The sequence below is a fragment of the Leptodactylus fuscus genome, chromosome 9 (genome assembly GCF_031893055.1).
Source record: "Leptodactylus fuscus isolate aLepFus1 chromosome 9, aLepFus1.hap2, whole genome shotgun sequence".
NCBI classification, from domain to species: Eukaryota; Metazoa; Chordata; class Amphibia; order Anura; family Leptodactylidae; genus Leptodactylus; species Leptodactylus fuscus.
Window position 1 is genome coordinate 90,497,227 of NC_134273.1, and position 17,807 is coordinate 90,515,033.

The 17,807-nt window shown below is 50.6% G+C and overlaps 1 protein-coding gene across 1 annotated transcript; it reads right to left on the bottom strand.

Moving 5' to 3' along the window:
* Positions 1-1,702: 1,702 nt before the first annotated feature.
* Positions 1,703-4,228, bottom strand: CISH (cytokine inducible SH2 containing protein). Its single transcript, XM_075286478.1, has 3 exons — positions 3,985-4,228; positions 3,547-3,800; positions 1,703-2,609 (listed from the first exon to the last, which is right to left on the bottom strand). Exons 1-3 carry the CDS (start codon positions 4,029-4,031, stop codon positions 2,104-2,106), a joined length of 807 nt encoding a protein of 268 aa, XP_075142579.1. The 5' UTR covers positions 4,032-4,228; the 3' UTR covers positions 1,703-2,103.
* Positions 4,229-17,807: the final 13,579 nt, after the last annotated feature.

Sequence of the window (17,807 nt, forward strand, 5' to 3'; positions counted from 1 at the left end):
ATGCCTTGCTGTATTCATGGCGGGTAGACCTGCTGAACCCCACGAAGAGTGTCTGATGTACCAAGATGGTGGTGGGGGCGGAGCCTGGCGGTCAGAGCTGTAAGGGTTAACTAGATAAAGGAAGTTAAAGGGCTGTTAGTTGTTGCAACGACCTCATCTTTCCTGTCAATCAGTTAACCCTTCACACCCATCACATCTTGCCAGTGCGTGCGTTTCGTGTCCTACATTCTGTCAGACGCGTTTCGCACGTTCTTGGGTCATCTCTAATATTTGTGGATATTATAAATCCCAGCGACCGCCCAGGCGACTAAGGCTGCGTTCACATCTGCGCAGTTTGTGCGCCCAAAATCGCCAGACAAAAAAGTGCTGGAACTTTTTCATCCGGTTTCAGTTTCAAAGGACGGACGTTTGAGGGACCCCATTATAGGTATAGGGGCCCCTGGGGGGTTGTCTATGGAGATGAAAGGATCAGCTATTAATATGTAATAATCAATATCGGAGGTGATGGCGGGTAACGGCGGTAACAGGTATAGAGAAATCTATATGTAATGGCGTCAGGCAGTTGTTACGCCGGTGCGTCGCCCTGTATACAGAGGCTGTAACAATCGTATAATATGGCAGCAGCTCCAACGTCCCCCGACCACAGAGGCCACATGATGGGAGCTGTAGTCGGAGGACAATAGAAGGGGCACATAAAGAAGTCACAAGAACATCTGGTCGTCATAGAAAAGGGCGCTTTCCCTTTAAATCCCCAATATCTACAAGGCGCAGGCCACACGTTGCACAAACAAAGAATTTTTTGTTACAGAATTTGCTGCAATTTTTTTGAGCCAAAGTCAGGAGTGAATTGAGCAGAAGAGAGACGTCTAAAGAAAGTCTAATAGAAGTCTAAGGAAAGTCTGAGAAACGTATAAGAGAAGTCTAAGGAAAGTCTAAGAAACGTCTAAGGAACGTATAAGAGAAGTCTAAGGAAGGTCTAATAGAAGTCTAAGGAAAGTCTGAGAAACGTATAAGAGAAGTCTAAGGAAAGTCTAAGAAACGTCTAAGGAACGTATAAGAGAAGTCTAAGGAAGGTCTAATAGAAGTCTAAGGAAAGTATAAGAAAAGTATAAGAGAGGTCTAAGGAAAGTCTAAGGAACGTATAAGAGAAGTCCAAGGAATGTATAAGAAACGTATAAGGAAAGTATAAGAGAAGTCTAAGAAACGTATAAGAGAAGTCTAAGGAAGGTCTGAGAAACATGTAAGGAAAGTCTAATAGAAGTCTAAGAAACGTCTAAGGAACGTATAAGAGAAGTCCAAGGAAAGTATAAGAGTCTCGGAAGTTTCCTAGATATTTCCTTTTGTAGACATTCTTGGATTTGGCTCAAAAAACCCGCAGCAAAATCTGCAACAATAAAATCTAGGTTTCTGCAATGTGGGGCCTCGACCTAAATCATCCTGTATATCTGTCTCTGGGAAAGCTGGATGTAATTCCATTATACCTGAATGGTAAATGATATTTATGTAGAATTGCCGGGATGGGCATCTTTATGTAAAAAGTCACATTTGCCATTCAGTCTTATAGAAAAGTTGAGTGTCAATCCATTTAAGAGCAGCCATGTTGGCTGTCACCCAGCTTTTCCCAGAGCCAGATATTACCAGTGAATAGGATTACATTTTACAACTAGGCAGGAAAGGGGTTAAAAACAACAGGACGACCACATTAGTAAGAAATCCTATTTATTGTCACCTCCAGCAGCCTGACGGAAAGATTCCTCCGGCGACGACGTAACCACTAAAGTGCAGCTGTGCCGGCCGTGTCACAGGCGTCCACAGCGGTCTGACCCCGGGGATCCAGTCCAGACGTGGGTCTCTGTGTGTTGGGACAGTGTATAATCCACAGCTGGCAGCAGGTCCGTCACAGTGAGGGGTAGGGGAGCCCCGCAGAGACTCCGGGGGAACCATCCACTGGCACTGAGGAACACAGTATAAACTCCCCCTCCCCCCAAAAAAACAGTGGGGTGGGGGATGTAGAATAAATACGGTGAGTATGTACAATCTTGGACGTATGGCACCCTCGGCGGGAAGTATGTGTGAAGTGTGAAGAGTCCTGTCCTGGAAGGGTCAGAGCTTGAAGGGGTAGCGCCGCAGGTACTCCACCATCCTCCTGGGGAGCGGCAGTTCTGTCAGGTCTGATCCCGGGGCCACGCTGCGGTTTATCTGGAGCCGGCACAGGTGCTGTAGGCTCGGGCTCTCTCCACTTCGATGCAGGGGTTGTAGGAGCTTGAGGTGGACAGCAGCAGGCTCCTTAAGAGAGGAGGGTTCGGGGGGCGACTGACTGGCAGGGTCCTTAGAGCTGTCGGAGCCGCTGCAGGACGAGACGTAGTATTGTACCAGGCTGACCACGTCCGGGAAGGAGAGGATACGCGGCTTGGATAGCCAGTTAGAGTCCAACCGGAAGAGACTGTCCGAGTACTCGATGCGAACGTTCGTGGGGCCGCGGTTTGTCCGGACGGATAACGTGAAGAGGTAACTGGGGTGAGTGCTGTCCCGCACCAGGAAGACGCCTTCTGCCATTTTCTGGAGTCTCTGTTTGGCCTCTGTGGCTGTGATCGGCCCCCAGTACCAACCTGAGAGGGGGAGAAAGAGCGACAACAAGGTCAAGGTCAGAAACCCACAAAACCCCCGGCCCACAATCATCATCCTATATCTGCTTCTGGGAAAGCTGGGTGACAGATGGCAGCTAATCCAGGACCTGCAGGGGTCCTTCAACTTTCCCAGGATCCTAAACAGTTAATGTATCTAATAATGCAGCGATACGTCTGGTGCCGGGACTGGGCAGATTCACCATTCAGGGCCTCTGAAAAGCTGGGTCACAACCCTGCGCGACCCTGCACAGCTGAGGGAGGTCTCCAGAGGATTCACGACAACTCCATAGAAGACGAGGAGGACGGGACAGCTCAGAACCCAGAACACCCCAAAAACGCACAAAATTTACAGAAGACGGAACGACCAGTGAAACTTCCAATTTCCACCTTTTTCCGGTCGCGACAAAGAGAAATTCTGCGGATTCTTTTATAGTCCGGGACTTTAGGGGTTAAACACGCAGCTCCTTTTCTATCGTGTTCTACGTGACGCCATTAAAGTGGCGCCTGAACATTGACATTTGTATTGTGTTCCAGCATTGTAAACGTGGCTGCTCGCAACGGTAAAATGTGACTGCGCCGATCGCCGAGACGGCGAATAGCGAGGAATTAGCGATTGAACTTTTTTTGGGACTTTTTGATATTTTTGAGTCCGATGGTTCCAGCACCAGTGCTCGGAGTATCGCAGCCTTCGTGACGCTACAAGGCTTTAACTCTTAAAGTCCTGTGATATGAAATACTTATCACCCCTCCACCCCCAGCTGCGCCAATGTGAGTCGTGTCACGTCCAGTGCCAGATGGCGGCTCTGCCAGCTCATATACATGTGATGAAGATTAGATAGTAATATGTGAGTTACCGATCCCCCAAACACCGTCCCTTTAATCCCCCCTTTAAAGTTTTACTTTGTTCCAGGGGTCTTACCAGATTCTCGCAGATAGCAGAACGTCTTGGCGATGCAGAGCAGATCTTCTTCTGGGTCCCTGACGGTGTTCTGGGGGGGCGGTAGCGGTCGCTGCGGCTCCGTCATCCTTGGGGGCACCTCAGGCACATTTGGGGAGTGCCCCGGACAGGCTGGAGGGTTCAGGGGGTGCATGACTTGGTCGGCTGCAAAGCCCGGGACCCCCACACAGGATGAAGGTCGACAAACCCTCTGCTCTGCCAACAGGCTCTGTGGACTGGAAAGGAGAGAGAGGTTTAGACGGACGCAGGTGGAGAGGGCTGTAGTGCATCACAGGAAAACACATGACGTGCCGTGTCCTTCAGCGGAGCGACACAATAACCGGAGACGCGTCACGTTCTGTGCCCTGCGCCACGGCATAGGTCGGTGCTATAGAAATAACAGATAAGAAGTCGCCTTACCCTCGGACACAAAGAATCATATCCGTCCAGGAGGAGCGGAAAGGCATGGGTGTCCCAGCGCAGAGACGGCTCCGTACCAGGGAAGGAGGCGAGAGTGCCAAAGTCAAATCCTCGGGTGCTGATTGCGGTGTGAGCGGAGCTCGGTGACGGTGCACACACTGTATGCTCTGCGAGCGGACGCTGCTATCTAAGCCCGGGCAGCCGCTGCGCCGTCTCTATATATAGCTGTATTGGGTGTGTGTGTCGTTCCAGTGTAACAGCAGAACTCAGCTAATATATTTCCAAGAACTTTCCAGGAAAAATGGGCTGAACTATGTAAATCCACCAATGGCTGGGGGCCGGAGGAGGAGGGGCCCGGGCCCTGCTGCCTGCCCCTGTCCTCACACAGCGGGGTGATAGGAAGTGCTGCACAACAAGGCGGCCTCTGCAGCAGGGAAGGGCTCCAGCACTCGGGGGGTTAACAGGGTTTTTCTTTCCTTCTTGCATTTCCAGGGATTTGGGCTGATTCCAGAAATTCCGCTGGACATTCCTCATGTGGCGCTTCCTGCAGTCATGACGTGGTGACACAGGCATGCCAGGCTATATATAGCTGGACAAGCAGCGGAAGTGGCCTCATGTCTCAGAGGCTCCGAAATGGGGACCACTGATGACATCACAGGACACCGTAGATGATGGCAGCCATCGAAAGGTTAATCGGTGTCAGAGCATGGCCGCCTGTGTGCAGCGCTGTAGAGTATGCGGGTGCTACAGATACAGCATGAGTTATATATCATGTATACAGATGTCACCTCTACACTGAGCGGCCACCGCAAGGTTATGGGGGTTCTCCACTTTAGACAGAGTCCCCCCCAATCAGCTGTGATCAGTGCTCAGTCTTCCTGTAGCGTCATCACAGGGCAAACGGGGCATTACATCCTGCCCATCACTCAGGTGGTTCTGCTCTGTCTACAGGTGAGCGGACCCTTACAGACCAGGCTTCTCCCGGGACAGGGGGCTTCACAAGAACCATCGCCCGCCTCACAAGAACCATCACCCGCCTCACAAGAACCATCGCCCGCTTCACAAGAACCATCACCCGCTTCACAAGAACCATCGCCCGCCTCACAAGAACCATCTCCCGCTTCACAAGAACCATCGCCCGCCTCACAAGAACCATCACCCATCTCACAAGAACCATCGCCCATCTCACAAGAACCATCACCCATCTCACAAGAACCATCACCCATCTCACAAGAACCATCGCCCGTCTCACAAGAACCATCGCCCGTCTCACAAGAACCATCGCCAGTCTCACAAGAACCATCGCCCTCCTCACAAGAACCATCACCCATCTCACAAGAACCATCGCCAGTCTCACAAGAACCATCGCCCTCCTCACAAGAACCATCGCCCATCTCACAAGAACCATCGCCCGCCTCACAAGAACCATCACCCATCTCACAAGAACCATCAGCCATCTCACAAGAACCATCGCCCGTCTCACAAGAACCATCGCCCTCCTCACAAGAACCATCGCCCTCCTCACAAGAACCATCACCCATCTCACAAGAACCATCGCCCATCTCACAAGAACCATCACCCATCTCACAAGAACCATCACCCATCTCACAAGAACCATCGGCCATCTCACAAGAACCATCGCCTGTCTCACAAGAACCATCGCCAGTCTCACAAGAACCATCGCCAGTCTCACAAGAACCATCGCCAGTCTCACAAGAACCATCGCCCTCCTCACAAGAACCATCACCCATCTCACAAGAACCATCGCCAGTCTCACAAGAACCATCGCTTGTCTCACAAGAACCATCGCCCTCCTCACAAGAACCATCGCCCATCTCACAAGAACCATCGCCCTCCTCACAAGAACCATCACCCATCTCACAAGAACCATCAGCCATCTCACAAGAACCATCGCCCGTCTCACAAGAACCATCGCCCTCCTCACAAGAACCATCACCCATCTCACAAGAACCATCGCCCATCTCACAAGAACCATCGCCCATCTCACAAGAACCATCACCCATCTCACAAGAACCATCACCCATCTCACAAGAACCATCGGCCATCTCACAAGAACCATCGCCTGTCTCACAAGAACCATTGCCAGTCTCACAAGAACCATCGCCAATCTCACAAGAACCATCGCCCGCCTCACAAGAACCATCGCCCGCCTCACAAGAACCATCGCCTGCTTCACAAGAACCATCGTCTGCCTCACAAGAACCATCGCCCGCTTCACAAGAACCATCGCCTGCCTCACAAGAACATCGCCCGCCTCACAAGAACCATTGCCCGCCTCACAAGAACCATGACCCGCCTCACAAGAACCATCGCCCATCTCATAAGAACTATCACCCATCTCACAAGAACCATCGGCCATCTCACAAGAACCATCACCCATCTCACAAGAACCATCGGCCATCTCACAAGAACCATCACCCATCTCACAAGAACCATCGCCCATCTCACAAGAACCATCGCCCGTCTCACAAGAACCATCGCCAGTCTTACAAGAACCATCGCTTGTCTCACAAGAACCATCGTCTGCCTCACAAAAACCATCGCCCGCTTCACAAGAACCATCGCCCGCTTCACAAGAACCATCACCCTCCTCACAAGAATCATCGCCCGCCTCACAAGAACCATCACCCGCCTCACAAGAACCATCGCCCATCTCATAAGAACCATCACCCATCTCATAAGAACCATCGGCCATCTCACAAGAACCATCACCCATCTCACAAGAACCATCGCCCGTCTCACAAGAACCATCGCCAGTCTTACAAGAACCATCGCTTGTCTCACAAGAACCATTGTCTGCCTCACAAAAACCATCGCCCGCTTCACAAGAACCATCGCCCGCTTCACAAGAACCATCACCCTCCTCACAAGAATCATCGCCCGCCTCACAAGAACCATTGCCCGCCTCACAAGAAACATCACCCGTCTCACAAGAACCATCGTCTGCCTCACAAGAACCATCGCCCGCCTCATCCACCAGTTATGTTTCAGGCCGAGCGTGTTCAGTCTGAGCCAATGTGCTTGTATTATACTTTGGGCTGTATATAGCAGCCTGTATTCTGTAGTGTATATATAGCAGCCTGTATTCTGTACTGTATATAGCAGCCTGTATTCTGTAGTGTATATAGCGGCCTGTATTCTGTAGTGTATATATCAGCCTGTATTCTGTACTGTATATAGCAGCCTGTATTCTGTACTGTATATAGCGGCCTGTATTCTGTACTGTATATAACGGCCTGTATTCTGTAGTGTATATAGCGGTCTGTATTCTGTACTGTATATAGCGGCCTGTATTCTGTACTGTATATAGCGGCCTGTATTCTGTAGTGTATATAGCAGCCTGTATTCTGTACTGTATATAGCAGCCTGTATTCTGTACTGTATATAGCGGCCTGTATTCTGTAGTGTATATAGCGGCCTGTATTCTGTACTGTATATAGCGGCCTGTATTCTGTACTGTATATAGCAGTCTGTATTCTGTAGTGTATATAGCAGTCTGTATTCTGTAGTGTATATAGCAGCCTGTATTCTGTACTGTATATAGCAGCCTGTATTCTGTACTGTATATAGCGGCCTGTATTCTGTACTGTATATAACGGCCTGTATTCTGTAGTGTATATAGCGGCCTGTATTCTGTACTGTATATAGCGGCCTGTATTCTGTACTGTATATAGCGGCCTGTATTCTGTAGTGTATATAGCAGCCTGTATTCTGTACTGTATATAGCAGCCTGTATTCTGTACTGTATATAGCGGCCTGTATTCTGTAGTGTATATAGCGGCCTGTATTCTGTAGTGTATATAGCGGCCTGTATTCTGTAGTGTATATAGCGGCCTGTATTCTGTAGTGTATATAGCGGCCTGTATTCTGTAGTGTATATAGCGGCCTGTATTCTGTACTGTATATAGCGGCCTGTATTCTGTACTGTATATAGCGGCCTGTATTCTGTACTGTATATAGCGGCCTGTATTCTGTACTGTATATAGCGGCCTGTATTCTGTACTGTATATAGCGGCCTGTATTCTGTACTGTATATAGCGGCCTGTATTCTGTACTGTATATAGCGGCCTGTATTCTATAGTGTATATAGCGGCCTGTATTCTGTACTGTATATAGCAGTCTGTATTCTGTACTGTATATAGCGGCCTGTATTCTGTACTGTATATAGCGGCCTGTATTCTGTACTGTATATAGCGGCCTGTATTCTGTACTGTATATAGCGGCCTGTATTCTGTAGTGTATATAGCAGCCTGTATTCTGTACTGTATATAGCGGCCTGTATTCTGTACTGTATATAGCGGCCTGTATTCTGTACTGTATATAGCGGCCTGTATTCTGTAGTGTATATAGCGGCCTGTATTCTGTACTTATATAGCGGCCTGTATTCTGTACTGTATATAGCGGCCTGTATTCTGTAGTGTATATAGCGGCCTGTATTCTGTACTGTATATAGCGGCCTGTATTCTGTAGTGTATATAGCAGCCTGTATTCTGTACTGTATATAGCGGCCTGTATTCTGTACTGTATATAGCGGCCTGTATTCTGTAGTGTATATAGCGGCCTGTATTCTGTACTTATATAGCGGCCTGTATTCTGTAGTGTATATAGCGGCCTGTATTCTGTACTGTATATAGCGGCCTGTATTCTGTACTGTATATAGCGGCCTGTATTCTGTACTGTATATAGCGGCCTGTATTCTGTACTGTATATAGCGGCCTGTATTCTGTACTGTATATAGCGGCCTGTATTCTGTACTGTATATAGCGGCCTGTATTCTGTACTGTATATAGCGGCCTGTATTCTGTACTGTATATAGCGGCCTGTATTCTGTACTGTATATAGCGGCCTGTATTCTGTGAATTCTGCTGGTGTAATGTGAACATGCACCTGATATCGCCCCCTATGGCTCGCTCACAGAGTACAGACGGCCTGTCTGGGATTCTGGGCAGTTGTTACGGAGCGGTTCCGATTATAACCTGTGATCTGTGATGATGCAATCCTCGACTATAACAGGCGGGCGATCTCCCGGGCGGCCGGCGCTGTCAGCTATGTTGCTGCCTCACGTCATCCTCCATCTGCTGCGTCTATCAGACGTCTCTGCTTACACATCCTGAGCCAAACAATCCAGACCAAGCAGTGTGCCCGGGCCCCAGGATCCTGCGCAGTCACCCCCAGGGGGGCCGGCTGGGGGTCAGTACATGTAAGGAGAGGCTGTGACATACACATACTGCTCATATGTGATAAAGAAGGAAGGGGAGAGGGGTGTCCTGAACCCCCAGACCTGTGCTCTGACAGTAGTATACATCTAGTCCTACACGTGCCTTACATGTGATGATGTCATCCACATAACGGGATCACATGACCTTCAGGGCCAATTGTGGGATCTCCTCAAAAACTTCTAACTTTTTGTTTTGTTGTCTATGAGGTCAGATAATAATAATCCACGCAGGTCTGGAGTCTGTTAGACTTTAGCGCCCCCTGGTGTCACTTGGACTCTATTGCCTTCTGGTGTCACCTAGACTTTGTCGCCCCCTGGTGGTACATGAGGGAGAAGCGAGAGAAGGAAATCTTATGCGCCTTTCTTGGCTTATTTCTCACGTGCCTGTGCCTGTGACTTCGTCTGCGTGTTGTCGGGGTCGATGATCCGCCTATATTCAGCATATTGCTGCAGTCGGTGATTTGCCTGCTCCGGTGTTCCGGCGGCTCTCATGTTATCTTGCTGCTGAATTCATTCCTCGCGCTGTGCCTGTGATTGTTCCGGTATCTCAGCAGCTCACTGGGACGCCATATAATGAGCGTGTTGTGGGCACCGATGATCCCCTGTCAGCTCCGCTTGAGGAGACCTCTGTGACTTCTGGCCCCTTCATAGATCTCGGTGTTTGTGACAAATTTGATTTTCTTTTTCCCGCCATGTGTAATATCAGCAAACTGCCAATGTGGAGTAAAGGTGCTTCCCCCTCCAGTGTGTCAGCACTGCCTGGAGCAGATCAGATAATATGCAGATGCTTGTACACAATGGACTGAGGGTTAGCTGAGTGTTACATAGAGAGATAACAGACCTGGGAGCTGAGATAAGCGGCTGCAGGAGCAGTGTAATATAGTATGTGACCATAAATCCAGAACAGTAGTGAAGCCATGTCATTTACCGGGATACAAAGTATCCGATGTGTTACTCCAGGTTACAGAGTATCTATGGGACATGTAATATAGTATGTGACCATAAATCCAGAACAGTAGTGAAGCCATGTCATGTACCGGGATACAAAGTAGCCGATGTGTTACTCCAGGTTACAGAGTATCTATGGGACATGTTATATAGTATGTGCCCATAAATCCAGAACAGTAGTGAAGCCATGTCATCTACCGGGATACAAAGTAGCCGATGTGTTACTCCAGGTTACAGAGTATCTATGGGACATGTAATATAATATGTGACCATAAATCCAGAACAGTAGTGAAGCCATGTCATGTACCGGGATACAAAGTAGCCGATGTGTTACTCCAGGTTACAGAGTATCTATGGGGCAAATCTCATCCAAATCCTCTCAGCATGAGAGAGGAACAAACATCCAAACTGTCACATGTATAATATTAGTAGGATAGGATATGTGATCAGAACCAAAAGGAAAAGCTAACAAGATTACATCCAGGACATTCAGGGTTAATATAGCTGTAGGGTAGAACAATATACTACACTACAATAAACTACAATATACTTCAATATGCTGCACTATATAATCCTCAAAAATGCAGTGGATGCAGATGTGAGCAGGTGACAGGCAGAGTGCTGAGGTCTCGCTATATCTCCCCCAGGTCTCTGACATATGTGTGGTCCGGGGCAAGTCTGTAGGAGCTTCAGCTCAGGGGCAGATCTGGAGGAGCCTCAGCACAAGGGGCAGATCTGGAGGAGCCTCAGCACAGGGGCAGATCTGGAGGAGCCTCAGCACAGGGGCAGATCTGGAGGAGCCTCAGCACAAGGGGCAGATCTGGAGGAGCCTCAGCACAGGGGCAGATCTGGAGGAGCCTCAGCACAGGGGCAGATCTGGAGGAGCCTCAGCACAGGGGCAGATCTGGAGGAGCCTCAGCACAGGGGCAGATCTGGAGGAGCCTCAGCACAGGGGCAGATCTGGAGGAGCCTCAGCACAGGGGCAGATCTGGAGTAGCCTCAGCACAGGGGCAGATCTGGAGGAGCCTCAGCACAGGGGCAGATCTGGAGGAGCCTCAGCACAGGGGCAGATCTGGAGGAGCCTCAGCACAGGGGCAGATCTGAAGGAGCTTCAGCACAGGGGCAGATCTGGAGCAGCCTCAGCACAGGGGCAGATCTGAAGGAGCTTCAGCACAGGGGCAGATCTGGAGGAGCTTCAGCACAGGGGCAGATCTGGAGGAGCCTCAGCACAGGGGCAGATCTGGAGGAGCCTCAGCACAGGGGCAGATCTGGAGCAGCCTCAGCACAGGGGCAGATCTGGAGGAGCCTCAGCACAGGGGCGGATCTGGAGGAGCCTCAGCACAGGGGCGGATCTGGAGGAGCCTCAGCACAGGGGCAGATCTGGAGGAGCCTCAGCACAGGGGCAGATCTGGAGGAGCCTCAGCACAGGGGCAGATCTGGAGGAGCCTCAGCACAGGGGCAGATCTGGAGGAGCCTCAGCACAGGGGCAGATCTGGAGGAGCCTCAGCACAGGGGCAGATCTGGAGGAGCCTCAGCACAGGGGCAGATCTGGAGGAGCCTCAGCACAGGGGCAGATCTGGAGGAGCCTCAGCACAGGGGCAGATCTGGAGGAGCCTCAGCACAGGGGCAGATCTGGAGGAGCCTCAGCACAGGGGCAGATCTGGAGGAGCCTCAGCACAGGGGCAGATCTGGAGGAGCCTCAGCACAGGGGCAGATCTGAAGGAGCTTCAGCACAGGGGCAGATCTGGAGCAGCCTCAGCACAGGGGCAGATCTGGAGGAGCCTCAGCACAGGGGCAGATCTGGAGGAGCCTCAGCACAGGGGCAGATCTGGAGGAGCCTCAGCACAGGGGCAGATCTGGAGGAGCTTCAGCACAGGGGCAGATCTGGAGGAGCCTCAGCACAGGGGCAGATCTGGAGGAGCCTCAGCACAGGGGCGGATCTGGAGCAGCCTCAGCACAGGGGCGGATCTGGAGGAGCCTCAGCACAGGGGCGGATCTGGAGGAGCCTCAGCACAGGGGCGGATCTGGAGGAGCCTCAGCACAGGGGCAGATCTGGAGGAGCTTCAGCACAGGGGCAGATCTGGAGGAGCCTCAGCACAGGGGCAGATCTGGAGGAGCCTCAGCACAGGGGCAGATCTGGAGCAGCCTCAGCACAGGGGCAGATCTGGAGGAGCCTCAGCACAGGGGCAGATCTGAAGGAGCTTCAGCACAGGGGCAGATCTGGAGCAGCCTCAGCACAGGGGCAGATCTGGAGGAGCCTCAGCACAGGGGCAGATCTGGAGGAGCTTCAGCACAGGGGCAGATCTGGAGGAGCCTCAGCACAGGGGCAGATCTGGAGGAGCCTCAGCACAGGGGCAGATCTGGAGGAGCCTCAGCACAGGGGCAGATCTGGAGGAGCCTCAGCACAGGGGCAGATCTGAAGGAGCCTCAGCACAGGGGCAGATCTGGAGTAGCCTCAGCACAGGGGCAGATCTGGAGGAGCCTCAGCACAGGGGCAGATCTGAAGGAGCCTCAGCACAGGGGCAGATCTGGAGGAGCCTCAGCACAGGGGCAGATCTGAAGGAGCTTCAGCACAGGGGCAGATCTGGAGGAGCATCAGCACAGGGGCAGATCTGGAGGAGCTTCAGCACAGGGGCAGATCCTGGGCTCTTTACTGGGCCATACAAAGCTATAGCTCTTACATTGCAGGGCAGGTCCATGAGGTCTGTCCTGTTATCCTGAGTCCGGTGACACTATATTGCTCCTGTGTTGTTCATGTGGTTGGTAGTAAGTCACATGTATAGTTCGGTTATCTGTTCTGTTTAGTTAGTGACTCAGACGAGCAGGGATTTATTGTGTTTTGCCCATTTTGTGCCTGAAGTGAAGGTTTATGTATTTTGCAGTTTTTGCTGCACATGTTGTGTCCCTGTCTGGACTGTTTGGGTCGCACCCCTGCTACCACCCAGTGACCTCCCCCACACAGGACATGGCCAATAACAATAAATTGGGGCTTGCACATCGCTGCTGTCACCTTGTTGTTACTGTCCAGATCTTCTCCCAGCTGAGGGTTCGTTCCAGTGTAGACAGTGTCCTACAGTTATCAGCGCGGCCTCCTGACTGATACATTGTAGCGAACTGCAGAAGTTTACAGCAATTTTTATATTGGTTGTAGCAGAGGCTCAGTGTCGCCCCCTCTGGTCAGGTGATTGTAATGCTCGCTGCACATAGTGTACTGGCTAGAAGCACAGCGCCTTCCACTGTGTATGGCCGTGCCGGGTCACCGCAGCTCAGTCCCATACAAGTGCATTATAAACTATAGTAACATATCCAGGTGACCAGGAGGGCGGCGCTCACTGCGCTCTGCCCCATCAGCGGTCTATCTTCTCATGTGACTCCTCAGTGCTCACCGCGCTCCGTCACTCTGTGCAAGTCTTATATTCACCACTTGATATATTAGAAATAGGGAACTCATCAAGGCATAAGATAACCCGTATAGGCAGGGCCGGGTATAGACAAACTGGGGCCCCAGACAAAACTAAAAGCGGGGCCCCAAATGCTGATATACCAACAACACCATCATATTCCCAGAGGACGCCCCTTTAAGAACTCTCCCTTTGTGTCTCCAAAACAGTAACAACCCCCCCTTATGTCCACACACAGTTCATATCACCACCTTTGTACCTCCTAAAGGATTTTGGGACCCCCTTCCTCAGTTAGTATAAGCAGTGCCCCCTGGTAAATAATACCCCCTAATCCTATGTAATACGCCCATGGGATAGTGTAACTATCGTGGTCACAGTGAGTGTGGCGGGTCCGGAGGTGTACAGGGCCCGCGGCCAGCTGGAAATAGTCAGGGCCCCGGACCACCATGACAGTGGAAAGCCTTGTTAATGGAAATGGGTCTGACTGGGCTCCTTTGCATTAAATGTATAAAAATAAAAAAAATACTTCTACTCACCTGTCCTGGGCTGAGCACCCTAAAACCTAGTGGGCTAAAGGACCTTTGATGACGTCATGATCAGACTCTTGTGTGGGCGGAGCTATTCTGGATTGTACAGGACAGTGTGGAAGCTGCTGGGAACAAGACTGATAAGGTGGAGAGAAGAGAACGTGTGTGAGCAAGAGGGGGACATGGGGGTGCAGGCTGTGTGTGAGCAAGAGGGGAGAATGGGGGCTCTGGGGGGACCACTGCGGAGCATGTAATACTGTGTGGGGACCACTGCGGAGCATGTAATACTGTGTGGGGACCACTGCGGAGCATGTAATACTGTGTGGGGACCACTGCGGAGCATGTAATACTGTGTGGGGTCCACTGCGCAGCATGTAATACTGTGTGAGGTCCACTGCGCAGCATGTAATACTGTGTGAGGTCCACTGCGGAGCATGTAATACTGTGTGGGGACCACTGCGGAGCATGTAATACTGTGTGGGGACCACTGCGGAGCATGTAATACTGTGTGGGGACCACTGCGGAGCATGTAATACTGTGTGGGGACCACTGCGGAGCATGTAATACTGTGTGGGGACCACTGCGGAGCATGTAATACTGTGTGAGGTCCACTGCGGAGCATGTAATACTGTGTGGGGTCCACTGCGCAGCATGTAATACTGTGTGAGGTCCACTGCGCAGCATGTAATACTGTGTGAGGTCCACTGCGGAGCATGTAATACTGTGTGGGGACCACTGCGGAGCATGTAATACTGTGTGGGGACCACTGCGGAGCATGTAATACTGTGTGGGGACCACTGCGGAGCATGTAATACTGTGTGGGGACCACTGCGGAGCATGTAATACTGTGTGAGGTCCACTGCGGAGCATGTAATACTGTGTGGGGTCCACTGCGCAGCATGTAATACTGTGTGAGGTCCACTGCGCAGCATGTAATACTGTGTGAGGTCCACTGCGGAGCATGTAATACTGTGTGGGGACCACTGCGGAGCATGTAATACTGTGTGGGGACCACTGCGGAGCATGTAATACTGTGTGGGGACCACTGCGGAGCATGTAATACTGTGTGAGGTCCACTGCGCAGCATGTAATACTGTGTGAGGTCCACTGCGGAGCATGTAATACTGTGTGAGGTCCACTGCGGAGCATGTAATACTGTGTGGGGTCCACTGCGGAGCATGTAATACTGTGTGAGGTCCACTGCGGAGCATGTAATACTGTGTGAGGTCCACTGCGCAGCATGTAATACTGTGTGAGGTCCACTGCGGAGCATGTAATACTGTGTGAGGTCCACTGCGGAGCATGTAATACTGTGTGAGGTCCACTGCGGAGCATGTAATACTGTGTGAGGTCCACTGCGGAGCATGTAATACTGTGTGAGGTCCACTGCGGAGCATGTAATACTGTGTGAGGTCCACTGCGGAGCATGTAATACTGTATGGAGTCCACTGCGGAGCATGTAATACTGTGTGAGGTCCACTGCGGAGCATGTAATACTGTGTGAGGTCCACTGCGCAGCATGTAATACTGTGTGAGGTCCACTGCGGAGCATGTAATACTGTGTGGGGTCCACTGCGGAGCATGTAATACTGTGTGAGGTCCACTGCGGAGCATGTAATACTGTGTGAGGTCCACTGCGGAGCATGTAATACTGTGTGAGGTCCACTGCGGAGCATGTAATACTGTATGGAGTCCACTGCGGAGCATGTAATACTGTGTGAGGTCCACTGCGGAGCATGTAATACTGTATGGAGTCCACTGCACAGCATGTAATACTGTGTGGGGTCCACTGCGGAGCATGTAATACTGTATGGAGTCCACTGCGGAGCATGTAATACTGTGTGAGGTCCACTGCGGAGCATGTAATACTGTGTGAGGTCCACTGCGCAGCATGTAATACTGTGTGAGGTCCACTGCGCAGCATGTAATACTGTGTGAGGTCCACTGCGGAGCATGTAATACTGTGTGAGGTCCACTGCGGAGCATGTAATACTGTGTGAGGTCCACTGCGGAGCATGTAATACTGTGTGAGGTCCACTGCGCAGCATGTAATACTGTGTGAGGTCCATTGTGGAGCTGTTAATACTGTGTGGGGTCCACTGCGGAGCATGTAATACTGTTTGGGGTCCACTGCAGAGCATGTAATACTGTTTGGGGTCCACTGCAGAGCATGTAATACTGTTTGGGGTCCACTGTGGAGCATGTAATACTGTGTGAGATCCACTGCGGAGCATGTAATACTGTGTGGGGTCCACTGCGGAGCTCGTAATACTGTGTGCGGTCCACTGCAGAGCATGTAATACTGTGTGAACAACATGTACAATCTCAATCCAATCCAATGCCATGCAATCATCTACAATCTCAATCCAATCCAATGCCATGCAATCATGTACAATCTCAATACAATCCAGTGCAATTATTAAAGAATACAGTCGTATCAAATGTGGTGCAATCAAGCACAATCTGATCTAGTCTAGTACAAGTAAGTCTGATCCAATCCTGTGCAGTCCAATGCCTTCTATACAATCCCATACCATTAAATCTGGGCCACTTCTCATATAATACATATTATTACAGTCTGATCCAATTCAATGCAGTACAACCTAATATAGTACAATCCGCTATCATACAACCTTAGTGCAATCCAATGCTATACAATTGTGTACAATCTCAGTACAATCCAATGCTATACAATCATGTACAGTCTCAGTGCAATCCAGTGAATCTCATTGATCGCTGTCCAATCATATTTTATTCAATCTGGTCCAGTCCAGTTTCTGATCTTATATGATCCAGTTGTGATCTAGTCTGTACAATGCATGCAGTTTTGTGGAGTGATCCTGGAAGATTTGGGCCAAGTTCACACTCCATGATTTTGTGCACTTTTTGATTCCTTCTGTCCACATGTGATAATCTCAGCAGTCTGCGCCATTCCTGACCACAAACACAGAATTCATGAGGAATGTCTGTAATTGGCGCCATATTGGTGACCACCACTTGTAATGTTGCGTGCGGCGCCCCCTTGTGTCAGACAGTTACCACCCATATAATTGTGTCTATTCTGAATTATCAGACCCGTGCAGCCTCTGCCCATATCGTCATGGTCGCTTCAGCTTCCGAAACTATCTCATTCACCATCTTGTTACCAAATAAGACGGAGTACACGAAAAGTGCGACCATGAAACCCTCCAGCAACCTACGTTTTGTTTTAGAGCAGTCCATGATACCCCAGGGAGGTGAAACCTTACATAAAATACATGTTTTGGGGAGTTTGTGTCCCCTGAGGACTCCGTGGGTCTCTGTGGTTTTGCTACAGTGTTGCAGTAATTCCAAACAGTTTCTCTTATCCACAAATCTGCTGCATCTGCAGGGGGCACTCAGCTGGAAGGTAGCCATATGGCAGCTACAGCAGAGACCGTCACCCAGCTTTCCCAGACTTCTGAATGACATGCACTCCCATATTAATGCATTGATGTAGAGCATACATTTAAAGAGACGGTAATCCTGCAGTACTGTACTGCAGCCGTGTAATACAGAAAGTCCCTGGTGGGTTTGTAAGGGTTAATATCAGGGGATCAATCCTTCAGATCGCCCAGCAATAAATGATAGGTCCCTTCTTGAGTGACAGCCGTGCGGCAGTGAAGGGGTTACTCGGCGGCGCTCCTCCCCGCTGTACTGTCTCCTCCTGTTCTGCTCGGCTCCCCCTCC

Coding starts and splice junctions, on each gene's coding strand:
- CISH (XM_075286478.1), bottom strand. CDS start 4,031: ATGCCTTTCCGCTCCTCCTGGACGGATATGATTCTTTGTGTCCGAGG. Junction 3,801..3,984: donor ATGATTCTTTGTGTCCGAGG/GTAAGGCGACTT, acceptor TCTCCTTTCCAG/TCCACAGAGCCTGTTGGCAG. Junction 2,610..3,546: donor CTGCTATCTGCGAGAATCTG/GTAAGACCCCTG, acceptor TCCCCCTCTCAG/GTTGGTACTGGGGGCCGATC.